We start from the raw sequence: 26,914 nt of genomic DNA on the forward strand, positions 1-26,914 counted from the left end.
ATACATAAATCCACACAATATGGATACATACACCAAGTGCCTTAATTGTGCCATTGTCTTAATAGCCATTAAAAAATATACATATATATATATATATATATATATATATACCTGTATATTTCATTTCATTAGAAGTATGATATATGTATATTGAAATTAAATCCATCATCAATGTTTCCTTCTCTCATCTATAAACCATGGGTTAAAAGCCCTTTTTTCTATCTATTCTGTAAGGCTACTTTCACACTAGCGTCGGGAACAACCCGTCGCTGCGCGTCGGGCCGACGTTCCCGACGCTAGTGTGGTCTCCGCCGCACAACGGGGGCAGCGGATGCATATTTCCCACGCATCCGCTGCCCCATTGTGATGTGCGGGGAAGTGCGGGGAGGTGGGGGCGGAGTTCCGACTGCGCATGCGCGGTCGGAAAAAGCGGACCGTCGGGAGCAAAAAACGTTACATGTAGCGTTTTGTTTTCCCGACGGACCGCTACCATACGCCCAAACGCCGCCAAACGCATTCACCGTTTGGAAATGCGTCGCAAATGCGTCGCGAATGCGTCGCTAATGTTACTCTATGACGAAACAACGTATCCAGCAAAAACTTTTGCTGGATGCGGCGTTTCGCAAAAACGACGCATTTGCGACGTATTGCAGTTAACGCTAGTGTGAAAGTAGCCTTAGGCTACTTTCACACTAGCGTTAACTGCAATACGTCGCAAATGCGTCGTTTTTGCGAAACGCCGCATCCAGCAAAAGTTTTTGCTGGATACGTTGTTTCGTCATAGAGTAACATTAGCGACGCATTCGCGACGCATTTGCGACGCATTTCCAAACGGTGAATGCGTTTGGCGGCGTTTGGGCGTATGGTAGCGGTCCGTCGGGAAAACAAAACGCTACATGTAACGTTTTTTGCTCCCGACGGTCCGCTTTTTCCGACCGCGCATGCGCAGTCGGAACTCCGCCCCCACCTCCCCGCACTTCCCCGCACATCACAATGGGGCAGCGGATGCGTGGGAAATATGCATCCGCTGCCCCCGTTGTGCGGCGGAGACCACACTAGCGTCGGGAACGTCGGCCCGACGCGCAGCGACGGGTTGTTCCCGACGCTAGTGTGAAAGTAGCCTTACACTACATTTTTTGAAGCTCAGCAAGTAGTAAATTGGCACAATCTATCCAAATAATGGGGCTGTTTTGACAAAGAGTAGTATCCTATCTCAAAAAGCAGCAAGAATAACTACGAGCCTGGCTGGGTGCTAAGAACAGAAATGAAATCTCCCTTAACCCCTGTATGTCACTATGTCACAAATAGCAAAAACCAGGAATAACACAGTTTTGAAATAAAATATAATACTCAATGCATGATATCCTTAGAACAAGCACAATAGTCCTCCATATACCCCAGTAGCTAGAAACAGCATAATGTTGAAATAAAATGTAATAATAAATAATATCCTCAGAAAAAACACAATAGTCCACCTCATTCCCTGGTTATAAAAACAAATTCAATTAAAAAAGCAAAAAATACTTACCTATGTAATTTAGGATAAAACCTTGCCCCTTTCCAAAAATCATACCAGCTGGGTCTGAATGAAACTGAATGGAGAGGTCAGGAGAGGATGAGTAGAGCTTCTGGGGACCAGTGCTTCCAACATACTGTCCTAAAATCTTGGAGGTAATTTCATCCCCATCATAAATAGTTAGGATGTCATTGTTACTCAAATTTAGTCTGCAACACAAAGGAAAGAAATCGGATTAGTATTTACTAGACACTTCCTTTTTTGTAGATCAGCCCTATTATTCACATTGAACAGGACAATTATCTCAAGCACACCAGATATATCGACATTAGAATGGCTGGAAAATAGAAGAACCAAAGTGTTCTAATGGCCTGCTCAAACTCTAGACCTCAACCCAACAGAACACCGTAAAGGGAACCCGTTACTCGATTTATGCAGCTCAAACCACTGGCAGCATGAATCAGACCCTGACTCCATGACTGCAGCTAAGTCTGGTTGGTCCAGCATCTTAGTGACCATAGTCAGAGACATGACTAGCCTGGCCTCTCCTGCATTGCTATAGTTCATTGACAGATGACTCCCATGTGTGTACATAGGAATCGATCAATGAATCAATTGAAGCAATGAGGGGGAGAAGCCAGGTGGGGGTTGTGCTGGACTAGTCAGGCCTCTGCCTATGGTTCCCAACTAATTCTTCAAACTATGTTTTCCCTGAAACGCTGAAGTGTCTGATTACAAGTGTGCAGTCGGGCTCTGATTCATGAGAATGAACCAAATGACAGGTTACCTTTAAGAGAGCTGTGACACAAATCAATGCCCACCAATGTCAATTATCTTAAAGGAAATATGTCATCAGGTTTTTGCCATCTAAACTGAGAGTAACACAATGTAGAGACAGAGACTCTAATTCCATTGATGTGTCACTTACTGGGTAGCTTGCTATAGTTTTGATAAACTCACTGTTTTATCAGCAAGAGATCATCCCTAGAGAACTAGTAAACCTGCTGCCGTGCCTTCATTCCTATTCTCCAGTCTTTATATAACCCGCCCCACCACAGATCGGCAGCTTTCTGCCCCTGCACAATGCACATAGAAATCTGCCAATCAGCGGTGTGGGCGGGGCTATACAGAGCTCAGCTTTCATAAAATTGGTAGATCTGCAGCAGATCAAACAGTGATTTTATAAAAAATACAACACGTAGCCTAGTAAGTGACACAGCATCTAGAATCGGGGTCTCAGTCACTACATCTTGATGCTCTCAGATGTGGTAGCAAAACCGTGATGACAGATTCCCTTTAACCGCTTCACGCCGCAGCCCTTTTTCGTTTTGCATTTGTGTTTTTCGCTCCCCTTCTTCCCAGAGCCATAACTTTTTAATCTTTTTCATCACTATGGCCATGTGAGGACTTGTTTTTTGCAGGACGAGTTGTGCTTTTGAATAGCCCCACTAGTTTTACCATATCGTGTACTCAAAAACTGGAAAAAAATCCAAATGCAGGGAAATTGCAAAAAGTGCATTTCCACAACTGTTTTTTGATTTTTTTTTTTACCATATTCAACAAATGCTAAAACTGACCTGCCACTATGATTCTCCGGGTCATTATGAGTTCATAGACACCAAACATGTATAGGCTTTTTTTATGTAGATGGTGAAAAAAAAATTCAAAGTTTGTTAAAAAAGGCATCATTTTCTGAGACCTGTAGCGTCTCCATTTTTTGTGATCCGTGGCTGAGTGAGGGCTTATTTTTTGCATGCCAAGCTGATGTTCTTAATGACACCATTTTGATGCAGATATGATCTTTTGATCACCTGTTATTGGATTTTAATGCAATGTTGCGGCAACCAAAAAAACGTAATTCTTGCGTTGTGACTTTATTCTTCGCTACGCCATTTACCGATTGGATTAATTCTTTTTATAGCTTGATAGATTGGACAATTCTGAATGCGGTGACACCAAATATGTGCATTTTTTTTAACAGTTTTATTTTGAATGGGGCGAATGGGGGTGATTTGAACTTTTATCTTTTTTAATTTTTAAAATATTTTTAAAAACATTTTTTTTACTTTTTGCATGCTTCAATAGTCTCCATGGGAAACTAGAAGCTACAGTTGTCTGATCGGCTCTGCTACATACAGGCGTTGATCAGATCGCTTGTGTGCAGTAGAAATGCTAACTTGCTATGAGCTCCGACAGCTGTGTGGCGCTCATAGAAATCCAACAATGACAACCACAGTGGGCTCCTGCAGACCTCGGGTTGTCATGCCAACCCATGGGCGACCCGTGGTCAGGTGACATGGGCACCGATGGGTGGGATTAGTGACGCGGCTATCTCCAAGAGCTGTAGCAGCTATCGGATCACCTCTATACACACCGACAGCTGCTACTGCACAGACGCAGCGGGCGCCATTTAAATATATTTTTTTGTACTATCTAAGTAACATCAAGCACAGTTGTTATTAGGACAGTTACCATGCGATTATGCTTCAGTGCCTGCAGAAGGTTTTTTTTTTCTTCAGTATGCACATATATTCATTATATAAACTAGGGGACAGGTGACTGAGGGTCCTGTGACCTATCAGCAGTCTGCATTATGAATACCTAAGCGGAGCACCACACGCAGACCCCACCTCTAGGCCCGCCCAGGAGCACGAGCAACTCAAAAGTCAAAATAAAGATTAAACAACAACTGCAAGACGGATTTCATCAGCCAAAGTGTCATTTTAATCAGTATAACGGCGCCGACCTGACACTGCCTGTAGGTTACTGTGCACAATCCTGCTGACTGGTTCCCTTTAAGCAATGTTGTAAGGAAGAGTGGACCAATATTCCTCCAGAATGATGTGAGCAACTGATAATATCATACAGAAATGATTACTTCAAGTTATAGCTTCTTAAGGCTTTGTGTAAGCTATTAATTCATGGGGTGTACTTAATATTTCACCCACTGCCTCAGCATTTTGGCCTTCTCATTTGTTGTTGTTCAGCTGAGATTGTACTTACCGTACTTTAAGACCTTCTTTATGACTACAGATTTTTTTTTTCTATGTCGTAATGTAAAACCATAGTTTTTCCAATGAATGTATTTAGCTAAAGGCAACATTTTAATGAAACGGAGGTCAGCACTGCAGCCATACCTTTATCTCTAAGCGCTGAGCAACCATCTTAAAAAAACCCCAATAATTAAGCATTAAATATTCTGCAGTTTCTTTGTAAATCTTTTTTGGGTGTATGAGTTTTAGGAATGATGTCTTATTATTCTGGCACTTGTGTTCTATTCATCTCATATTTTATTGAAATTCTTAACCTTTCTTCTGTGTGGCTTTGAATGGCTTACTTGTCAGCAGAATCAATGATGTTCAGGACCCTTTAAGCCATTACTTTTGTGGTATACAGTGCAATCTTTACATTCCCTGTTGGTTGATGAACTTGTGAATATGAAAAGATTAAGGACTCATTACTAGCATAATAAAATTACCTTCCAAGTCCTTAAAGCTTTTCTATATATAGCAGTCTATTCTTTAATTCGCAGACCTTCTGGAAACTCAAAAGTAATAACATTTTAATCATAACATCTTACAAAAAGAAATAAAACTCAAAAATCCACTGAGCAGCAGCATTTGGTTATTCATATGACTCTGTGTTTATTATGCTTTTTTGCACAGTTGTATAATTGTTAATTATTCCATTATAATTCAGCAGCAGATTTATTTTTTCATTTCCGAAATTCTAGGACAGGAATAAAAATAAAAGTATAATTTAATATGTTGAAAGATAAATATTTCCAGCATTGAATAAATTCATGACTATAGCTTGGTCTGGAATAATGATGAGGGTTTATTATGGAAATAACCTTATCCTTTTTAACTGCTACAATGTAAAATGTGTATCTACGGAATTTGTATCTGTTCCAGAAATGGCTTTTCTACAGACGCCAGGACTTCAAAGTGTAACCTTCTCCACAGGAATGAATGTCATTGTAACTTGGATTGGTATTTCCTAAAACAATAGCGGCACTAAGCCCGGTAACAGATTCCTTGGCTCCTGGACAGGTTTAATTGGTTTGTGTGAATAGGATGGACATTCTGTGCTTCCCACTAAAGAAATGGATTTACTGGATTCCAATCAACCAATCAGATCTCCATTTATTAACCTGTTTCCTAAAAATGGCTTCAGCATTTTTCATCCTGGTCATGGCACTAAGTAGACCCAATCAACAAAAAAACTAGGTGAATTTGCATGATTCATCAAGTCTCCCATTCTTAACTTTTATTTGTTCATTTTAAGCCACCTGAATTCATTTTATTATGCAATTTATTATTAAAATACATTTTTTTAATGCAAATTAAAGAGAACCTCATAGCTGATGTATGCTACGCGACCCACAGGCATCATGTGTCAGGCAGTTGTTATATGATTTCAAGCCATATATGTTTGAGTTTCAAAGAAAAATAGCCATTGAGGACCAAGTCTCATTGGAGAATAGTTGGAAAGGTGGGTCCTCAGTGGCTTCTCCATGCCTGTAACCCTGCAGTGACAGATGGAGGAAGTTCAGAGAAGAGCTACAAGGATGGTGAGTGGACTGCAAACTATGTCCTGAAAGGAACGTTTAAAGGATCTAGGAATGTTTAGCTTGCAAAAATGAAGACTAAGAGGAGACTTAATAGATGTCTACAAATATTTGAAGGGATTTCACAGTGTAGAGGGATCATTATTCTCATTTGCACATTGGATCACGAGAAGCAAAGGAATTAAACTGAAAGGGAGAAGATACAGATTAGATATTAGAAAAAACTTTTTGATAGTGAGGGTGATCAATGAGTGGAACAGGGCTGCCACAAGAGGTGGCGAGTTCCCCTTCAATGGCAGTCTTCAAACAGAGGCTGGACAGACATCTGTCTGTGATGGTTTAATGAATCGTGTATTGAGCAGGGAGTTGGACGTGATGACCCCGGAGGTCCCTTCCAACTCTAACATTCTATGATTCTATGTATTCCTGCATGCACGTATATAGAGAAAGCTATTACTCAAGGGGAGTGGGCAGGGAGAAGCCATACTGGGAACCACCTGTCTGACTACACTCCTAAGCGGCCTGGTCTCTGGTGGCTATTAAACTATGTTTTCCTCTGAAACGGCAGAATTTCAGAATCAAACATACCTGTCTGAAATCATACTGCCAACAGCTGATACAATGATGTCAGGTTCCCTTTAATTGACTCAAAGCAGCTGATTTTTGCAGGAAGGAAATAGAAATTTATGGCAATTGGCAGACCAAATTCTGACCGGTGTATTATACTGTTTAACAGCTACTGGTTTTCATGCTACTTATACTATTTATTCTGCTACTATTACTCTTGACATCGCATAATAATATTTCCTAATAATGTCTAATTTTAGACAAGACAGCATAAAATTTAGCCAGCCTAAAAATATGCCAGATACTTGTTTTGCTGTTTGATAAATAGGGTGCATGTTTGTACCGTTTAATCTATGTTTATCACACCTATTAGTTTACTTTGTGCCAACATTTTAGTGCAGTTCTGATGCATGGTGTCACTTCTCAGGACCCACAAAACTTAACAGAAAGCCACACTTTTCCTTTAAGTTGCACCCACGTTTTGTGACAAAATGTGTCTAAAACACATAAAAAGGTCTAAAGTAATAGTGGCCCAAATGCTTTAACAGTCCCTGTGTAGTTGTACATGCTGAGCATTTCATATATAACAGTATTGTAAAATACTGCACTATAAAACTATATTAATATTGGAGCATCAAATGAAAGGTGCGCCAATCATTACAATAATTCAGTTTATGATATAGTTATCATTAAGGTGCGAATCCTTAACGGATACATTTGTCTTAACTGTATATTTCAGTACTTACAGCTGGATATCGAGGAATATTCTTCTGTCGTCTCCCACATGGATTCGCCATATACAATCTTCTCCCTCTGTGTATAAGTCAGGCCAGTTTGGTGACAATATAACCCCGGCAGGGGTAGACAACTCACCACCACACATTGCTGGGCAGAGAAAAGGATAACAGTAAGCTATATAAATATCAAAGGTATGCAGACCTGAATATGAGATAATGCTCCCCAATTGTAAATTATACTATTAATACAAGTCGCAGAAGTTCATCATCAATGCAAAACCAGCTCCAGGCTACAGGCGTTTTCTATTAATTATTAACACTGGTGTGAAGAATAAAGAGACAAGTTTAATACAAGATGATTTTGAACCTGAGTTTAAATAAGCTGATATATATATATATATATATATATAGCGAGGCAGTGAGGGGATCACATGCGAGGGTCGGTATATATCTCCCAGGATGCGGACGGAGTCCTATTAGACCCGCTGGAGTGCCTTGTATTCACAGCAGGATGTCTGTGAGTCGTAACGCAAAGTAAAAGTAAGTGTGGACCTGGTCAAGCTATTTGGCCAAGGCATTGTTCAGGAAAACCCATTATGGGCTTTTATTTTTGAAACGGACTACAGGAAGGTAGTGGGGTTAGTCTGTTTCCTCCAGCTGGGTATTCCATGTGAACAAAGGCCACAAGTTGATTGTTAAAAACCCTGCAGTATAGGGTTTGGGTGTGTCAGTTTGGAGTTTGCAACTTGTGGAGCAGTAGGCTCTGCAGAAGCTCAGCCTGTGTGATTTAACACAGAGTCGGCAGAGTGAACTCCTGGCACCCCCCCAGCATGATACGGTGGTGCAGTTGCCCTCGGTAACAAGACACATTTATGGACTGTCTTGTTTCCCGGCTGCGATCCGGAGGATGCCGTATGCTGTACACTTTGTGAGTGTGGACATTAAACACGCTTGCTGTGAACTTTTCCTGAGGACACAGGGTGGTAGCTACTTTTCTGTACCATCAACACATTCTGGGAAGCTCCAAGTTTTACATGTATTTTCAGAAATATCAGAGAAGGTTCTCTAGCAATGTCCCTCTAAGATGTAAGCTCTGCTAAAAAAAATTGAGTTAAAAATCACAAAATCTGGAGACAAGTACAACTACAATGGGTTTCTTATAAAACTCATTAGAATGTTATTTTAACATTTTAATTTTTTGGGGGGGGGGACACTGCTTAAAGGCAACATTGTTCTCTAGTGATATTTATTTTAGATATATTATGATTCCTTATGGAACATGCGGTAACTGTGAAAAATCACCCAAAAAGGTCCCTAGAATCCCTACTAGTTTATAGTATCAAGACTTAATTATTAGGTTGATTTCATTAATATTTAAGAGGTTTGTCTGGGTTTGGGAAAAAAGTCTTCAATCACTGTATGTGACTTCGGACTGCTGAATCGTGACAGTATGCCTTCTGTGTGTTGTCCTCATCCCCTTGAGAGCAGTATGTATGTGATTTGTGTACTTGCAGCCACGTACTGACTAGACACATCCAGCTTCTTACAATAGAGGAGAATTGAGAGAAGTGGAATGAGTCCAGTTAGCACATGACCGCAAGCATGCAAACCACATACATGTGGTCAAGTGACTGTCCACACACACCAGGATTACCGAGAAATCGTGATAGTTTATTATCTGCTGTCACATAGAAAAATTTCAGACTTTTGTCCCAGGCCTCGACAACCACTTTAACAATTTATGTGGTTCCAGCACCTAGCACTGTCACCATTCACCTTAAAACTGCTCTTGCAGTGGTCAGATATAAACAACGTATGGGGCAGAACACGCAGCACTTTATTGCCCATTCCCATTATGGTGATGGAGCAGTTTTCAGTTAATTGGTGGGGTTGTCGGGTGTCCGTCCCCACCGATCTCATTTTGGTAACTTATACTGTAGATAAGTCAGTAATCGTTAAGTCCTTGACAGCCAATTTAAATTACTTTTCTCATTTGTGACCTTAATGGCATATTCATAGAACTGCTGGGGCCCAAAACTATGTCAAGAAAGGTTCTCCTGTCACGCTTCACTTTCAATAGTTGCAAGTCTTTCTCCACTCTTTTGCATGTTAGTTCAGAAAATTGCCATAAATGTCCCAGATAGCAATTACCATAATTGTCCCAGATGGAAATTTAATTTTCACTATCTCCATCTATCCCCCACTCCCTGAAGATGGCTGGACCATCATTGTAAATACACACCTGTACTTTGTATCTCCCCCACCTCATTGTAGACTGTAAGCTCTCACGAGCAGGGTTGTCTTATGTTGCTTTAATTATTGTATTGTTAACATTGTTACTTATGACTGTTGTGTTTAAAACTGTTAAACTGTAAAGCGCTGCGGAATATGTTGGCGCTATATAAATAAAGATTATTATTATTTATCCCCAATGGGGACAGTGATGATAATGTCTGTAAAGTGCTGTGGAATATCTTGGTGCTATATACATTAGGTAAATAAAATAAATAAATCTGTATGCAATATTACACGGAACTCTTAGATCGGATGAGGCTGGTGCACTTACTTTGAAAATTGACGTCAGAACAGCTGTATAATCCTGATAACTAGATGTGTTCTCAAATAGGATAATACAGCCAGTCTGGCGTCAGCCTCCTCATGTGATTTCTGGAAAATTAGGGTATTCTTTCAGAAATGTTTAGCCCTTTTTCTTACATACAGTCATAATATGTGATTCTTTTCTTTACATAACGTTATTTGGAGTTTACACGCATTGTGTGCCGAAATAGACAATGGAGTGAATTTTTAAGTGATTACTGTACATATATTGTGACTGGATTACAATAATCTACAGCACAGTTTGGCTCATATTGTTGAAAAAAACAATTTGTGCAACTGGTAATGGCTATCTTACCTCTACAAAGGGGCTCTGTGTCATTCCAGTAGGGGTCCTTCATATTAATACACTCTATGATAGCTGGTCCTTGTTCCAGAGAATGACCGGGGTCACACGTAAACTCCACCACGGTTCCCATACTGTATGTCGGGTCTGTTGTTGTGAAGTTACCATTCTGTATATATGGTTCATAGCAGTGTCCTCTTTCAAAAGCTAAAAAAGTGCATGGAAAACAAAGAGTTAAATAATTACTGTCATTTATTATGATGGAAGGAAGCCAACAATGACTCTGGGCAACATAGAGATCATTCTCTTTAGCCTCATGACACTTACAGGGGTGTAGAAAACCACATTCTTGTCATTAGACTGGCTGCCACAGATCTAACACTTAATGGACTTTGTCCTTTATTGTACAAATATTAATAATAAAACATATTTTTATCCAGTTTTACTAATCCCTTAAACAGTGATAACATCACAGCCTGATTTTTTCATCTCTCCATGAGATGTCCTTAATCTCTTCTTAAGAAGGTCATGGCACTGGCAATAACTTGCTCAGATTGTTCTTAGTAACAACGATGTTCATCAGATTTTTAATACTTCACATGAGCAGCAGGAGTTTGGAAGATTAACGCCGATTGCTCTCAGAATGGAAGAAATACATTGCCATTTATTAATATTCTAGGTAAAAATTGCCCAGTGTCAGCATGTGTTAACTCTGCCATTATTCTTGTGATCATTCATTACAATATAATGGCAGGCATTACACCCAGTGATATTACATCTAAAGTACAGTAATATTAAAGGTTATGATTAATGCATGCCATCTGCTCCGCAATACAACAATAGTACAGGGGCTTGTCTATTACTATTGAAAGTGTACATTTAAAGGGAACCTGGCATCAGATTCAAGCTCCCCAAACCACAGGCAGCATGAACAGACAATGGCTGCATGATTACAGCCAGGCTTGTTTTGCTCTCAAACATAGACATGAACAAAATTTAAAGAGCCGGACAGGGACTATTTCTATGTTCTGACTATTTTGAGACAGGTCTCTGGCCAGATTCTCACCACTCCACTCCAGTCTATATTTTGGGGGACCAAAGAGAATCTTCTGTTGACAAGAGAACCTGTTTGTAGTCAGCATCTTCTAGTTAAAGGGGTTGTCCAGGACTTTTCTTTGCATTACTATGGGCCTAAAATCTAACAGGCAGGTAGTTGCTAACAGAGGCAACTACCTGCCTGTTCTACCTGGCACTGGTTCATAGCAGTCATAGACCGCTCCTGCCTGTGATTCAGCTGCTCTGCATGAAAAGACCAACCTTTTTTCTTCAGGGCTGCTCTTTCGATGTGGCATGACTGCCTACATCATGCTGATTGACAGGCAGCTCCCCACAGTTGGGCAGCGGGGATCCGGTTGTCAATCAGCATGACAGCAGCAGAGAAGCCCTGTCAACAGAGCAGAGCAGAATAGAAGCCGGTGCTCTATCGACATGACATCAGTGGAAGTCATTAAATTGCTGGCAGGAGCTGTCCGCTCCGTGCCGACCAAGATTGGCACTAGACACAACAGGCACCTAGATAACAACTATCTGTTAGTTTTTAGGCTCGTAGTATAAAAAATTAAATAGCCCTGGATAACCCCTTTAAGCTTAGAATTTTGTATTCTCAGGTTCAATAATATATTACAAATGCACATTTGTTCATACAATACAGCCATTTGCCGTAATGTGTCAAAATGGTAAACTTGTGTTTTATTCATGGCAAAGAGAAAAGTTTGATAATGTCGCTTGATTTTGTTGACACTTGTTTGGACTAATACATTTAGCAAACATTGTATTTCGATACATTTTGGCAAATAATTCGCGTTGTGCCGCGCTCATGTATGCAGCTGTATCCACTTCTCAGCTGAAAGCACAAACAGCAAACAAACATCTAATAATAAAAAGGAATTGAAAACTGCAGAACCTTTTATTACACAGTATAATGACTGATTATTTGCAGAAAAATAGAAAACTATTTTATGCTTTGAAGGAACATTTCTGATTTGTCATACTATCTGGACAAATCATTACCGACAGTAGTTTTGTACTTTTCCTGAGCGTGAGCTATAGTGGCCGTGGCCTGGTAGTATGCCAAGCATAAGAGAAACATGGGGCAAAACCACACGTGGCTTATAATAAACTGCTGTGAATGGGGGGAAAGTCCAGGAGAAGGACATGGTTTTATATGCCTTCCCTATAGCTGCTGACAAACTGTAGCAATTCCCAATAAGCCATAAGCAGTTTTGCCACCTGCTTCTTGGTTCATCGCAGCCACCATGTTTGAACCCAGTCTAATGATGCCCCAATTGGAAATAACCACAAATAATGGAGCAGTACACATTTCCCTGAAGGTTTGCAGTGCATTACTGCATTGCTTCCATAACCTAGAACTTTCATATTTTTGTATCAGTGTTTTTTGTCTCCTCGTTTTTCTAAGTACCATTTAATGGCTGTAAGTAGACTAAACAAAAATCATGAATCCCCCAAAGACATCATAAATTGCTGCATCCTTTATGTAAGATTAAAAATTGTGAATATGATTGATATGCAAGTAGAGAAATGGACATAATTAATGGAGTGGTCCTTTACTACCATCAAGTTTCTTTTTCCATGAAGTTTAATGTTGAATTTGTTCAATATAATGCAGTCTTTTAATCCTTGGTAATAAATCTGATGTGCAGAAGTTGGAAACAAAATCAATTATTTGCAAGTGTATATGTCAGTCATCAATATAACACTTACTGTTACTTTTTATCCAACTTATCTAATTACTGAATTCTATTATGCACCTTACATCCAACTATTAGTTACTTTAAAGGTGTATTTAGTTTCAACAAATAAAGGTTATAAAATGTCTTAATATAATTTTTGTTTAAAGACATGTTTCTCAAGAGCATCAAGTAGGAGGATCAATGATTGCTAGCACAGGATGAAAATGTGTCCTCTGAGTGTAATGATTAATCTAGTGAAGTATTGCCAGTTACAGTTTACAGGACATTTATCAGGAATTTCTCCTTTTTGATGACCTCAATCAAATCTCCGCTTTCTATCCATGTTTTTTTACAGATAGAACATGTACTCAAAGTCTATAGGGCTGTTCACACATCCATGTACCAAAAAATGTGTGCCTTCTGGATTTCATACTCAAATTGTTTTTCTAGAGATGATGCAGACTTGAACTCTAGTGCCATCTTTTGGAAGTAGCAATCCTAAAAGTCAATATCGGCCCTTTAACGAGCCTTGTCACATGACTTAAGATAAAAGCCAAACCAGAATCTCTATTTGCAGATACATGTTTTCTGGTGTTGCCCCTCCTCAGCGCAAAGCTTGAGATCTGATTTTGCTGTATAAGAGGCCTAGAAGCTCTGACTGAGGTTTAATAGTACCGCTTCTCCTTATGGAAAGTGACATGCCTGACATGATTCTTGATTTGAATAATGAATTAAGTTTATCAACACATCCTAGCTGCATGCATGTGCTGCCTGATTCTTTCACTAGGAGAAGCTTAAAAACTTTCATCATTTGAATTTTTTGTGTATGAGAAAAACTGTTGAACACTGACGGTGAACACTAACACACTGACTAAATATTGATGATAATACAATACAGCACACTGATGAAAATTGGTCCCTTTTTCATTTCAAAAAGTTGTCTAAATGAGGCCTTATGGGGTGATTGTGAAAAATAATGCAATTCTTGCCAAGCACAGTAAATGAATACTTGCAGACCCCTACTCCTCTCCCCACCTTTTTACATTATCATCAAACTACTACACTGTGCACTACAATCTCCTTTACAGTACCCTGCCTGACTGATTTAGTCTACTGTCATCTACATCAATAGAGCTGCAGCATGGCTGTTATCATTATCAGGTTCTAGCAAAGCTTAACTGCCTTGTCTGCCTCCACAATGGCAGTGCATAGCCTCATTAGTTTTCTTCAGACAGATAAGTAATGTGGAACTGAAATGCTTTATGCTATGCATACAGCAGAAGATAGTCCTTTGGTGTATGCATCAACAGAGCAGCATTTGCAGTTTCACATCACTGAACTCTCAGGAACAGGTAAGAAACATAGCTTGACATATCTATATAATATAATATAATATATAACATAGCTCAACTAATCTCATCTCTTTACATGAAGATCCATACTGCACTATATCTCTCATTTTAACCCCCTGTATGCAGCCCATCTTACAGAATATCTCTCCTTTCTAGACGCAGCACTGCTATGCAGGTAGGATGACAAATGAGAAAGACTTTACTCTGCAGGATCAACTAGGGCCCTATGAAAAACAGGATGGTTCTAATGGCAACTGAAGGGTAAATAGAGCCTGGAGTAGTAAATATATGCCTTTTATGTATTACTAGAAAGTTATCCATTTACTTTGCATTTTGTTAATTGATAAAAATTAAAGCATTCTTACTTTGGAGAATTTTTCCACCCCTACCTAATATTTTGCACATTACTTGCTTATATTATATATGTGTATAAATTTAATATACAGTGTAAGCAATCAGACGATCGCAAGTTCAAGTCCCCGCAGGGGACTAAAAGATACAGTTAAAAAAGCGATTACAAAGTCATATATATCCCATAATGGTATCAATAAAAACATCATCTTGCCATGTTAAAAACAAGCCTTAAACAGCTATAAAACTGAAATAATTGCTGGTCTCGAAAAATGAAGATTTTTTTACCACTTAAATAGAAAAGAACTGTACAAGTTTGGTATCACTGTAATCACACAGACCAGGAGAATAATATTGCCAGGTCAATTTTGAATGCTGTAAAAGCAAAGCTAAAAAGGCAGTTCTGGAATTGTGTATTTTTTTAGAAAATCAGGGCACATTAATTTTTTTCCATTTTTTTATTATATTAAATGGTGCAATAAATTGTGTCCTTTAAAATTACAAAAAACAAGCACTTTGTCGGCTACTGTATGTGGACAAAAAATTTTTTTTAAAATAAGTTATGGCTCTTGGAAGAAGGGAGAAAAAACGAAAAAACTAAAGCACAAAAATGGAAAATCGCCTGTTTGGGACGGGATTAAAAAATAGTTTGTCTTGATGCACTGTGGTTGGTTTTTATGTTGAACGATGATAGTTTTTTTGAATGAAGCCCAATGCTTTTGTAAACTTGGGACAAAACGGACTGTGGTCAGTGGTGCAGAATAATAAATGTGGCAGAACTCACTGGAAATGTGGACACTTAATAATAATTTTATTTATTTATAATTTTATTTATATAGCGCCAACATATTCCGCAGCGCTTTACAAATTATAGAGGGGATTTGTACAGACAATAGACATTACAGCATCACTTCTACTTACACCATTTTTATTTCCTTACACCATTTAATGGTTGATATACTTTACTCTAATATGTTACACAAAAAAGGTTGATCATAATAAATCTGGTACATTTTTGACTCCTCTTCACCATACTTTTTTCAATTTAGAATACTTCTTAAAATGAAACAATACAGTCCAAACGATAGCTGGCACTCACATTTTCTTTATTGATTTGCTTTATTGATCCAGTATTATAAAAGGCACACAAATGGTAGAACACAGCAGCACAAAAATTAAAAAGGCAGAAAAGAAATATAAGGCTATGTTCACATATTGCGTTTTTTTGCTGTTTTTTTATGCACATTTTAAGCTGCATTTTGCAGTACCAGCAAAAGCTATGAGAGTTCAGAAATGTCATGCACACAGTTTGTTTTTTTCCAGACCCAATTGGAATTTTTTGTGTAAAAACCTCAGGAAGTTGCATCATGCTTTTTTGGGGGGACTAAACTTTATCAGCATGCACAAGAGACAATAAAAACACAGCAAAAATCCAGCAAAAAGAGCAGCACAAAAGCAGCAAAACCTGCTTTTTGTAAGCAGTTTCTTTACTGCCAAGAGAGCAGGTTTTGCCTGCATAAAAAAACTCAACAAAAAACAAACATGTGAACATAGCCAAAGGACTAAGTCGGTCTGAAACATGTTCCTGGGAGAGCAGTGAATATTTATTTTCTGCCTTTTTAATTTTTGTGCTGTTGTGTTCAACCATTTTTTGTGCCTTTTATACTACTGGATCAATAAAGCAAATATTTTAAGAAGATGTGAGTGCTGACTATCGTTAAGACTGTTGATATTACTGGAGTATTTTGCCATGCACCTGCATAGGTGAGTTGATTGCTCCTTTCTACCATTTTGTAAAAGAAGGTGCATAAAATCTAAAACACATAGTGTTCTGCCCATTTATGAGCAGCAAAGATAAATATTCATAGTGTAGTACCAGTTACAACCCTTCAAGGTCATTAGTTACCCATTTATCCTGTTTCTGTATACACTAGTATTTCTCCTTTAAACAAGCAGTGTGTTCTGGTTAGAACCACCCCCTTAGCTTCCCAGGGAAAACAAGATATGCAGACCTCTTTCTCAGGCCTTTAGAGTGGTGCATACGTGTTCCTGGCTCTCACTCCCTACAATCACTCCTCCTGTCCAGCTGATCCCGGTGAGAGTGGTAATGCAGTCATGTATGTGTATTAGAATCTGTATATGTGAGCCTTATGCAGCCTCCGTATAGCATATTGTGAAGTGAGGCATATTGTGCTCTGTATCTTCCAGTTTAATTATAATGCTCTTTACACTGCATACAAATAGTGCATTTCTGTACGGAGCAGAACAGTGTTAGTAGCATTTCTGTAATATGCACCCTGCATCATTCTTTGCTGTAATATCCCAGTTACTGATGTAGTTGCACCCTGTATCATGCTGTTGTTGCTGTGAAGTGCACATCATCATCTCAATCAATATAGACTTAAGAATCCATACCGTATGTTTACTGGGAAGTGGATGAGGGTTTAGCTGTATGCTGGAATCCAAACAGCATCATACATGGAGGAAGGCAGAACACATAAAGAGCATGTACTCACTTCTGTATTGTGTATTTCTGCCTGTGCCTAACGACGAGAAGATAATTAATTTGCCCCATGCTGTAATCCACCTCTACTTCATTTGGATTTCAAGCTGAAAAGTGGCATGATGTGACCATTCAGGCTGAAATCCAGGAGAGAGGAGAGCTTAAGTGACTTGCTGTGATGTCATTGAGATTACCGCAGGTCACCTAAGCGGCGGTTCCCATGGGCAGCTCATTGTAAGCAGCATGAAGAAATTTACCCCAGTTCATCGGCCGGCTCGCAGTGAACTGAGCGAGAGAACAGTTGGCAATAATAGGCGGTAACCGCTATTACGATACCACTTGTCACTGAAGCTGCGCTATGATGCTTAGCTCAGTGTTTCAAGGAAGTCAGGATGAACGGTCACATCATGCCACAATTCATCAAGACATACCGATGTAGAAGAGATGGATTACGGTGTGGGACATATGTATTATCTTCTCATCAGACAAGTGAGGAAAAGGATTTTTTATTACTTTTTGTCTTTTACAGGGGACATGGGCTTCGATGGATTATAGGCAAAAAGCTGAGTATAACTTTGTTTTTTTAAAAACAAATGTGTAAAAGAAGTTGTGGAGTTTTATTTCAAATAAAGGACTTTATTCTTACTGTGTCTTTTTTACAATAGGACTATGGGGTTAGTAATGGCGATGTCTAATAGTTAGCTGACAATGCAAAGGTGACATCAACCCCAACCATACTACCTCATTTGCCACCACAGAAGGGAAAATGGGAAGAGTGAGGCTAAGCCTCCGATTTGGCGCATCTCATGGAAGCTGCCATTTCTGGGGCAGCTGAGGGCTGATGCTGGTAGCCTGGGAGGGGAGAGGCTATATCCCTGGCCCCTTCCCAAGCCATTAATATCAACCCACAGCTGTCTGGTCTGCTTAGTCTTTGCTGGTTTGAATTTATAGTGGGACCCTATGACTTTTTTTACCTGATAAACTAACCAGTAAAGGCTAAATAAGCAGCTGTGAGCTATTATTAATGGCCTGGAAACCTTTTGGGGCATCGTCCCCTTTCCCAGATTGGTAGCATTAGCCCCCAGCAGTGGGCTTTCCCTCTACTGGTTATCAAAATTATGCAGGAGCCCATGCCATATTTTAAGTTAATTATTTATTTTACACATGATGTACACAGCGGGTGCTGAATACAACTCCCATCATAGTTGCGGGATCACAGGGAGACCAGGCAACAATGATGAGAGCTGTCTTCAGCAGCCGGTATGTGTCATGCTGATGACACATGCATTTTGTCCGTGGTGAGCCTTAAAAACTGACATGTCTGTGTGTGTCTGTGTGAAAAACCTGATGTGTGCGCACCACCATTAAATACAATAGGTATGCGCGTGTCCGTATTTGGGGTCCTTAAAAAATGGATCTCATACGGACACAAAAAACAGACATTTGAAGGAGACCTAAGATTAAAAAGCAATTATTCCTCCTTAGTCCAGAATGATGTCATAAGATTATTCCAATACCAATGTATCGATAGTGACACAATACCCCATCATCACCTAGAGAACTGTTTCACAGACACTTATTTCTAGAGATGATTGAACGAAATGAAATTCATATTTGCGCAGTCTAGAGAATTGTTTTTTTAAATGCAATCCTTGGCAGATCTCAAGTAGTCCATTTTCCTTGGAATGGTGTGTAGAACACGAATATGTATTTGACCTCTATCAATATGCTGTAAAAGCATAAAATGACGCTACTGAGCCCTGCCCACATATTTGAATCTGTTTGCAATAGTCCTCCAAGACTTGCTGTGCTAGGCCATATAATTTGATAGCTCGAATCGCCTACTGTTCAAAGTTGTGATGACTTGTGAATTTCAGGAAATTCGACTCAAAATCGATATGCTGCTGAGTGATCTGATCATCTCTACTCATATTTCCCTATCCCAAAGAAGAGCTATCCTAACTCAAAATTAAGCTTTTGTAACATGTTTGTTTTGTGTCGTCATCAGTAAATTCACTGGACTCTTTCACAAGCATATTCATATCTTAAGTTCTTATAATCCTTGCCTTCTACAGTAGCTTGAATGCTGGCGTTAGCAAGCTGAGTAGCTTTTTTCTTTATGTACATTGTTTTGGGGGGATTCTTGTCACAGTATAGCGTGAAAAGCTTCAACAAAACCACATAACACAATATCACTACACATACCACAAAACATGCAATCTAACCTTTTTAAGGGTCTAGTAATAGACTTGAGTTTTTCTTTCACATTTGATTTCTAAAGTCAAGAAAATTCCCTAAAATATTTGCCGAATGTAAACACCTGATGCATGTGCCTGCATATCATACTGTTTTATGCGTTGGCCATAAGCTGCCTTGTTTAAGCAACAATATACCTCAGAGTACAGTTTTTTTGCAGGATGACCCTTGTTCAGTAATTAAAGGAGTCATTCAGGACTATTTAATTTTTTCACTATGGGCTTACGAATTAACAGACAGGTAGTTGTTACCTTCCTCCATGCTGTGCCCGGTGCCAATCCCTGCCAGCACAATACAGTCAGACCACTCCTGCCAATGATTTAGTGGCTTCTGCTGATGTCACAACAGCACAATAGTGTCTTCTTTTCCGCTCTGCTCTGTTGTCGGGGCTTGACTGCATTCGCCGACATCATGCTGTTTGACAGCCGACTCCCTGCTGCCTAACTGTGGAGAAACCGCTATCAATCAACATGATGTTGGAAGTCTCGCCCCTACGACAGAGCAGCCCAAAAGAGGAAGAGCTGCTGTGTTGATGTGGGGCAGATGAATCGCCGTCAGGAGCAGTCAATAACCACTCAGTGGTGGTGTCAGGTAGAACAAGCAAGTATTTATCAACTACCTGCCTGTTAAATTTTAGACCCATGGTAAAAACAAATTGTAATGGCTAAATTCTTTAACTTTGCTTTTTAATACTGGAAAAAAAGGTATGCTGGCACATTCTCAACAAAATGTATGCCAATATGATTATGATACTGTTTTGGCATACAATGGGTTAATGGAGACTTACAGATTCAAACTGCTATGTAAATGTATCCCAAGTTTCTCAGGTTAGTCCTTTTACCCTTGTTTACTGGCTGTCTCACAACACTGCTTCCCTGAATGTCCTACTCATTGAAGAGCACGACCCAAACATGACATACTGTCTGAATGATGCATTTTACATCTGGCTTATTGTACTCAATAAATTGGACACTGTCAGAACAGCACATCATCAATTTTTCTATTTAGGTCATGCTTAGCCAACTAGAACAAAATGATTTCATTCAGGCTCTTGAAATCATAAAGATCGGAGTCATGATGAATTCATTTGAATCGGCTTCTCCTGGGCTCAGCAGGTTAAGCATCTACATAACTTCAGTAAGATTGTTTCAGAACTTGACAGACCCTATGAGGAAAGTAGGTGAAATAAAGATTACACTTTCTGACACCAATCACGCCGTGGGATGAGAACAAATGGCAGAATATTTTTTACATAATTCTATAAACAATAGAAACCTGAAATCAGCTGAATAAAAGTAATACATATTCCCGGCAGATATTATATACGACACTTTCTTACTAAATGATATAGTGTTAAAGTTTGCTCTGTCAGATTTCCATATATATATATATAATTTTAAAGCACAACCTATAATTTTTCTTCCAAATTAAGTTATGGCTTCCTAAACAAAAATGAGCAATTAGACCTATAATGCTCCAGTCCAATATTATGGACAGGTAATAGTCACATATTTATATATCTAGGACTGTATAGCATGACAGAAGCAAGATAAATTTAAAAAGTAACAAACTTTATTTACATATAGTATTAAACAACAGTGTCATATTTCCAATAAATAGGTGAGAGATCGTCTGGTCCAAAATTATAAGTCTGCAGTGACGCTGTGTGACTGCAGACTTATGAATCCCCCAGTGAACCCCCATCTCTTACCCGGCACCGGCAGGTACGTATGAGTTATACCTATCCGCGGACACAACCAACTAGTAGGCACGTCCTCTGTCCATAAACTTGTATTGAGCAAGGCCATGCCCACTAGTCAGCCACACACACTGAATGACTTATTGACTCAAGTATAAACCGGGTATGCATTGTCCCCTCATCTCTATCCTAGTATGCATGACTCCTTATCCCCATCCTTGTATGCATGGCATCCCATCTCTGTTCCTGTATGCATGGCTCCCCATCCTTGTATGCATGGCTCCCCATCCTTGTATGCATGGCTCCCTGTCCTTGTATGCATGGCTCCCCATCTGTCCTTGCTTGCATGGCTCCCCATCCCCATATGCATGGCTCCTTATCCCCTATCCTTGTATGCATGATTCCTATAAAAAAAAAATAACATCCTACTTACCTTCCCTGCCTGCCCTTGCTGCATCTCATTCTGGCACCAGCAGCTCTTCCGGCTGAGTGATCATGTGTCCCCGCTCATTAAAGTAATGAATATTCACTCCATGCCTATGGGAGTGGAGAGGGGTGAATATTCATTACCTTCCGCTTGGCCGGTAGACTGGCACTGGAAGGAGATGCAGCGAGGACGCGCACGGAAGATATGTAGGCTGTGGCTGTAACTGTGCCAGCGCAGTGAATATTCATTTCTCTTTAGCAGTGGGCACAGTTACAGCCACAGCCGCCGGCTCCTGCCTCTGTGACCCGCTGCTCCGCTGCTCCCCCTCCCGCCATCTTTCTGGGACAATGACTTATGTATAAGCCGAGGGGGGCATTTTCAGCACAAAAAAAATGTGCTGAAAAACTCAGCTTATACACGAATATATACGGTAGTTTGTTTTGTCAGCTGAAGCCACACTTAGCCAGGTATTTCCCATACAGCAACCACTGCGATGGAATTGTAATATTACATGGCGGGCACTCAAATAATTGCCTATCCTTATAACATAAGGATTGCAAAAAGTCTTCCAAAATCATTTTTATTGTGCTACTCTCTGTTCTGGTGTAAAGTGGATGATGCTGAGAGGGATATCCCCATTAATGACATCTAAATGTCCATAATAGGGCATATGGACTTGGGTTGTTTTCATGAAATATGCCCTTTAAAGGGAACCTGTCAGAAAGGATTGTGCACAGTATCCTACAGACAGCGTCAGGTTGGCGCCGTTATACTGATTAAAATGATACCTTGGTTGAAGAAATCCGTCTTGAGGTTGTTATTTAATCTTTGTAGTTTTCTGTTAATGACATGGTCATGTTTCGGGGTGGGCCTGTGTGTGTGGGGGGTCTTCATGTGGTGCTCTGATTAGGTATTCATGATGCAGCGTGCTGAGAGGTCAATGATCCCTCACTGACCTGCTCCTAGTTTTCATAATGAATATATGTACATACTGCTAAAAGCAAAAAACCTTCTGCAAGGAGGTGCCAGCATAACTGCATATTTACTGTGTTGTTAATAAATGTGCTTCAGTTTATCCTCAGAGTATAAAAAAAAAACTTGACCATTTTTACAGAAGACCCTAACCAACCAGAGGGCTGGGAAAATTACTGAAATGGATGGAAACAGCACTCAAATGGCATGGGGACAGCATGGGGAAGACACCTGGATGCATCCCTGACTCTCTGGTCGCTGCTAGGAACAATGTTGACAGAGTATTACTCCATTTTTATGGACTGACTATAACACATACAAAACTGAAGACAAAATGCATTTTACAGGAAAAGGTGGTAGGAAACATTATTTACTGTATAATTACTTGTATATAAGGCAAAATTTAAAAGATAAAAAAAAGTCCTCCACCCCTTAACAGCCGGGCCATCGCTCACCATATTTCCCCATTGCCTATGATTACAGTAGATGACATAGTAAAGGGGAAAATAAAACTAGTCACCTGTAAATATAATTTTAATATTTTAGTATCTTATATGGGCATGTGGTGTTTATGATATGGTCAGACACACCCTATTTAATTTATGAAGGACTCACTCTGAAACTCACAAAATCTATTCGGACAATGCAAGAAATGCAGAAGGAAAATGCAGAAGGACTCTGATACACCCTATATTAGACATAAAGGAGGGCCTCATACACTATGTCTCATCATCATCTACCTCTTGAAACACTAATTGCCATTCCTCACCATTATCTTCTGACTGTGGCTGCTCAAATACTCGGGCATCACTACACACGATCTCCTCTTGAAACATGTAGGGTGAGAGGCCAGAGTCAATAAATGGAAATGTAGAGAGCTTCTTGGAGTGTCCGAGTGTGAAATCACTTGTCTCCTAGGTATCACCACACTGGGAGGAAGGAGGATCAGGGTGAGGATTATGTGGTCCAGAATCTTGGCTATTGAGACTGGACCATCGGGAAGATAGGGTGGTGCTGGGAAATATACTGGAATCATTGTCTGCCAATCCAACCAACCACCTGATTGCACTGTTCTGGCTTTAAGGTACCTTCACACTCAGCAACTTTACAACGAGAACGACAACGATCCGTGACGTTGCAGCGTCCTGGTTAGCGATCTCGTTGTGTTTGACATGCAGCAGCGATCAGAATCCTGCTGTGATATCGCTGGTCGGAGCTAGAAGTCCAGAACTTTATTTGGTCGTCAGATCGGCGTGTATCGTCGTGTTTGACAGCAAAAGCAACAATATCAGCAATGTTAAACATGGAGCTAACGACCTGTGAGAACGATATGTGAGTCACCGCTACGTCACAGGATCGCTCCTGCATCGTTCTGGAGCTGCTGTATTTGACATCTCTACAGCGACCTAAACAGAGACGCTGCAGCGATTGGCTCGTTGTCTATATCGCTGCAGCGTCGCTGAGTGTGATGGTACCTTTAGAGAGGTGACCTGCGACCCCCTGCAAAGTGGGACAATAAGCTAGGTCTTTAACCCGTTCACCCCCAAGGGTGGTTTGCACGTTAATGACCGGGCCAATTTTTACAATTCTGACCACTGTCCCTTTATGAGGTTATAACTCTGGAACGCTTCAACAGATCTTGGCGATTCTGACATTGTTTTCTCGAGACATATTGTACTTCATGATAGTGGTAAAATTTCTTCGATATAACTTGCATTTATTTGTGAAAAAAACGAATATTTGGCGAAAATTTTGAAAATTTCGCAATTTTCCAACTTTGAATTTTTATGCCCTTAAATCATAGACATATGTCACGCAAAATACTTAATAAGTAACATTTCCCACATGTCTACTTTACATCAGCACAATTTTGGAACCAAAATTTTTTTTTGTGACGGAGTTATAAGGGTTAAAAGTTGACCAGCAATTTCTCATTTTTACAACACCAATTTTTTTTAGGGACCACATCTCATTTGAAGTCATTTTGAGGGGTCTATATGATAGAAAATACCCAAGTGTGACACAATTCTAAAAACTGCACCCCTCAAGGTACTCAAAACCACTTTCAAGAAGTTTATTAACCCTTCAGGTGTTTCACAGGAATTTTTGGAATGTTTAAATAAAAATAAACATTTAACTTTTTTTCACACAAAATTTATTTCAGCTCCAATTTGTTTTATTTTACCAAGGGTAACAGGAGAAAATAGACCCCAAAATTTGTTGTACAATTTGTCCTGAGTACGCTGATACCCCAAATGTGGGGGTAAACCACTGTTTGGGCGCATGGCAGAGCTCGGAAGGAAAGGAGCGCCATTTGACTTTTCAATGCAAAATTGACTGGAATTGAGATGGGACGCCATGTTGCATTTGGAGAGCCCCTGATGTGCCTAAACATTGAAACCCCCACAAGTGACACCATTTTGGAAAGTAGACCCCCTAAGGATCTTATCTAGATGTGTGGTGAGCACTTTGACCCAACAAGTGCTTCACAGAAGTTTATAATGCAGAGCCGTAAAAATAAAAAATCATATTTTTTCACAAAAATGATCTTTTCGCCCCCAATTTTTTATTTTCCCAAGGGTAAGAGAAGAAATTGGACCCCAAAAATTGTTGTGCAATTTGTCCTGAGTACGCTGATACCCCATATGTGGGTGTAAACCATTGTTTGGGCGCAGGGCAGAGCTCGGAAGGGAAGGAGCGCCATTTGACTTTTCAATGCAAAATTGACTGGAATTGAGATGGGACGCCATGTTGCGTTTGGAGAGCCCCTGATGTGCCTAAACATTGAAACCCCCCACAAGTGACACCATTTTGGAAAGTAGACCCCTTAAGGAACTTATCTAGATGTGTGTTGAGCACTTTGACCCAACAAGTGCTTCACAGAAGTTTATAATGCAGAGCCGTAAAAATAAAAAATCATATTTTTTCACAAAAATGATCTTTTCGCCCCCATTTTTTTATTTCCCCAAGGGTAAGAGAAGAAATTAGACCACAAAAGTTGTTGTGCAATTTGTCCTGAGTACGACGATACCCCATATGTGGGGGTAAACCACTGTTTGGGTGCATAGCAGAGCTCGGAAGGGAAGGAGCGCTATTTTACTTTTCAATGCAAAATTGACTGGAATTAAGATGGGATGCCATGTTGCGTTTGGAGAGCCCCTGATGTGCCTAAACATTAAAAACCCCCACAAGTGACACCATTTTGGAAAGTAGACCCCCTAAGGAACTTATTTAGATGTGTTTTGATAGCTTTGAACCCCCAAGTGTTTCACTACAGTTTATAACGCAGAGCCGTGAAAATAAAAATTCTTTTTTTTTTCACAAAAATGATTTTTAGCCCCCAGTTTTGTATTTTCACAAGGGTATCAGGATAAATTGGACCCCAAACATTGTTGTCCAATTTGTCCTGAGTACGCTGATACCCCATATGTGGGGGGGAACCACTGTTTGGGCGCATGACAGAGCTCGGAAGGGAAGGAGCGCCATTTGGAATGCAGACTTAAATGGATTGGTCTGCAGGCGTCACGTTGCATTTGCAGAGCCCCTGATGTACCCAAACAGTACAAACCCCCCACAAGTGACCCCATATTGGAAACTAGACCCCCCAAGGAACTTATCTAGATGTGTTGTGAGAACTTTGAACCCCCAAGTGTTTCACTACAGTTTATAACGCAGAGCCGTGAAAATAAAATTTATTTTTTTTTTTCACAAAAATGATTTTTTAGCCCCCAGTTTTGTATTTTCACAAGGGTATCAGGATAAATTGGACCCCAAAAGTTGTTGTTCAATTTGTCCTGAGTACGCTGATACCCCATATGTGGGGGGGAATCACTGTTTGGGCGCATGACAGAGCTCGGAAGGGAAGGAGCGCCATTTGGAATGCAGACTTAAATGGATTGGTCTGCAGGCGTCACGTTGCATTTGCAGAGCCGCTGATGTACCCAAACAGTACAAACCCCCCACAAGTGACCCCATATTGGAAACTAGACCCCCCAAGTTACTTATCTAGATGTGTTGTGAGAACTTTGAACCCCCAAGTGTTTCACTACAGTTTACAACGCAGAGCCGTGAAAATAAAAAAATTAACTTTTTTTTCCCACAAAACTTATTTTTTAGCCCCCAGTTTTGTATTTTCCCAAGGGTAGCAGGATAAATTGGACCCCAAAAGATGATGTCCAATTTGTCCTGAGTACGCGGATACCCCATATGTTGGGGTAAACCCCTGTTTGGGCACACGGGAGAGCTCTGAAGGGAAGGAGCACTGTTTTCCTTTTTCAACGCAGAATTGGCTGGAATTCAGATCGGATGCCAT

General features: G+C 40.0%; 1 protein-coding gene across 2 annotated transcripts in view; it reads right to left on the reverse strand.

Moving 5' to 3' along the window:
- The window catches only part of SEZ6L (seizure related 6 homolog like), a 926,161-nt gene that overhangs the window by 110,620 nt on the left and 788,627 nt on the right, over window positions 1–26,914 (reverse strand). For both annotated transcript variants that reach the window (XM_077295464.1, XM_077295454.1), the window contains 3 exons: window positions 10,305–10,499; window positions 7,400–7,538; window positions 1,529–1,725 (listed from right to left, as the gene is read on the reverse strand). In XM_077295464.1, coding sequence (XP_077151579.1) covers window positions 1,529–1,725; window positions 7,400–7,538; window positions 10,305–10,499 — 531 coding nt within the window. The remainder of the gene's footprint in view (window positions 1–1,528; window positions 1,726–7,399; window positions 7,539–10,304; window positions 10,500–26,914) is intronic.

This window comes from Ranitomeya variabilis, chromosome 1, assembly GCF_051348905.1.
Source record: "Ranitomeya variabilis isolate aRanVar5 chromosome 1, aRanVar5.hap1, whole genome shotgun sequence".
NCBI classification, from domain to species: Eukaryota; Metazoa; Chordata; class Amphibia; order Anura; family Dendrobatidae; genus Ranitomeya; species Ranitomeya variabilis.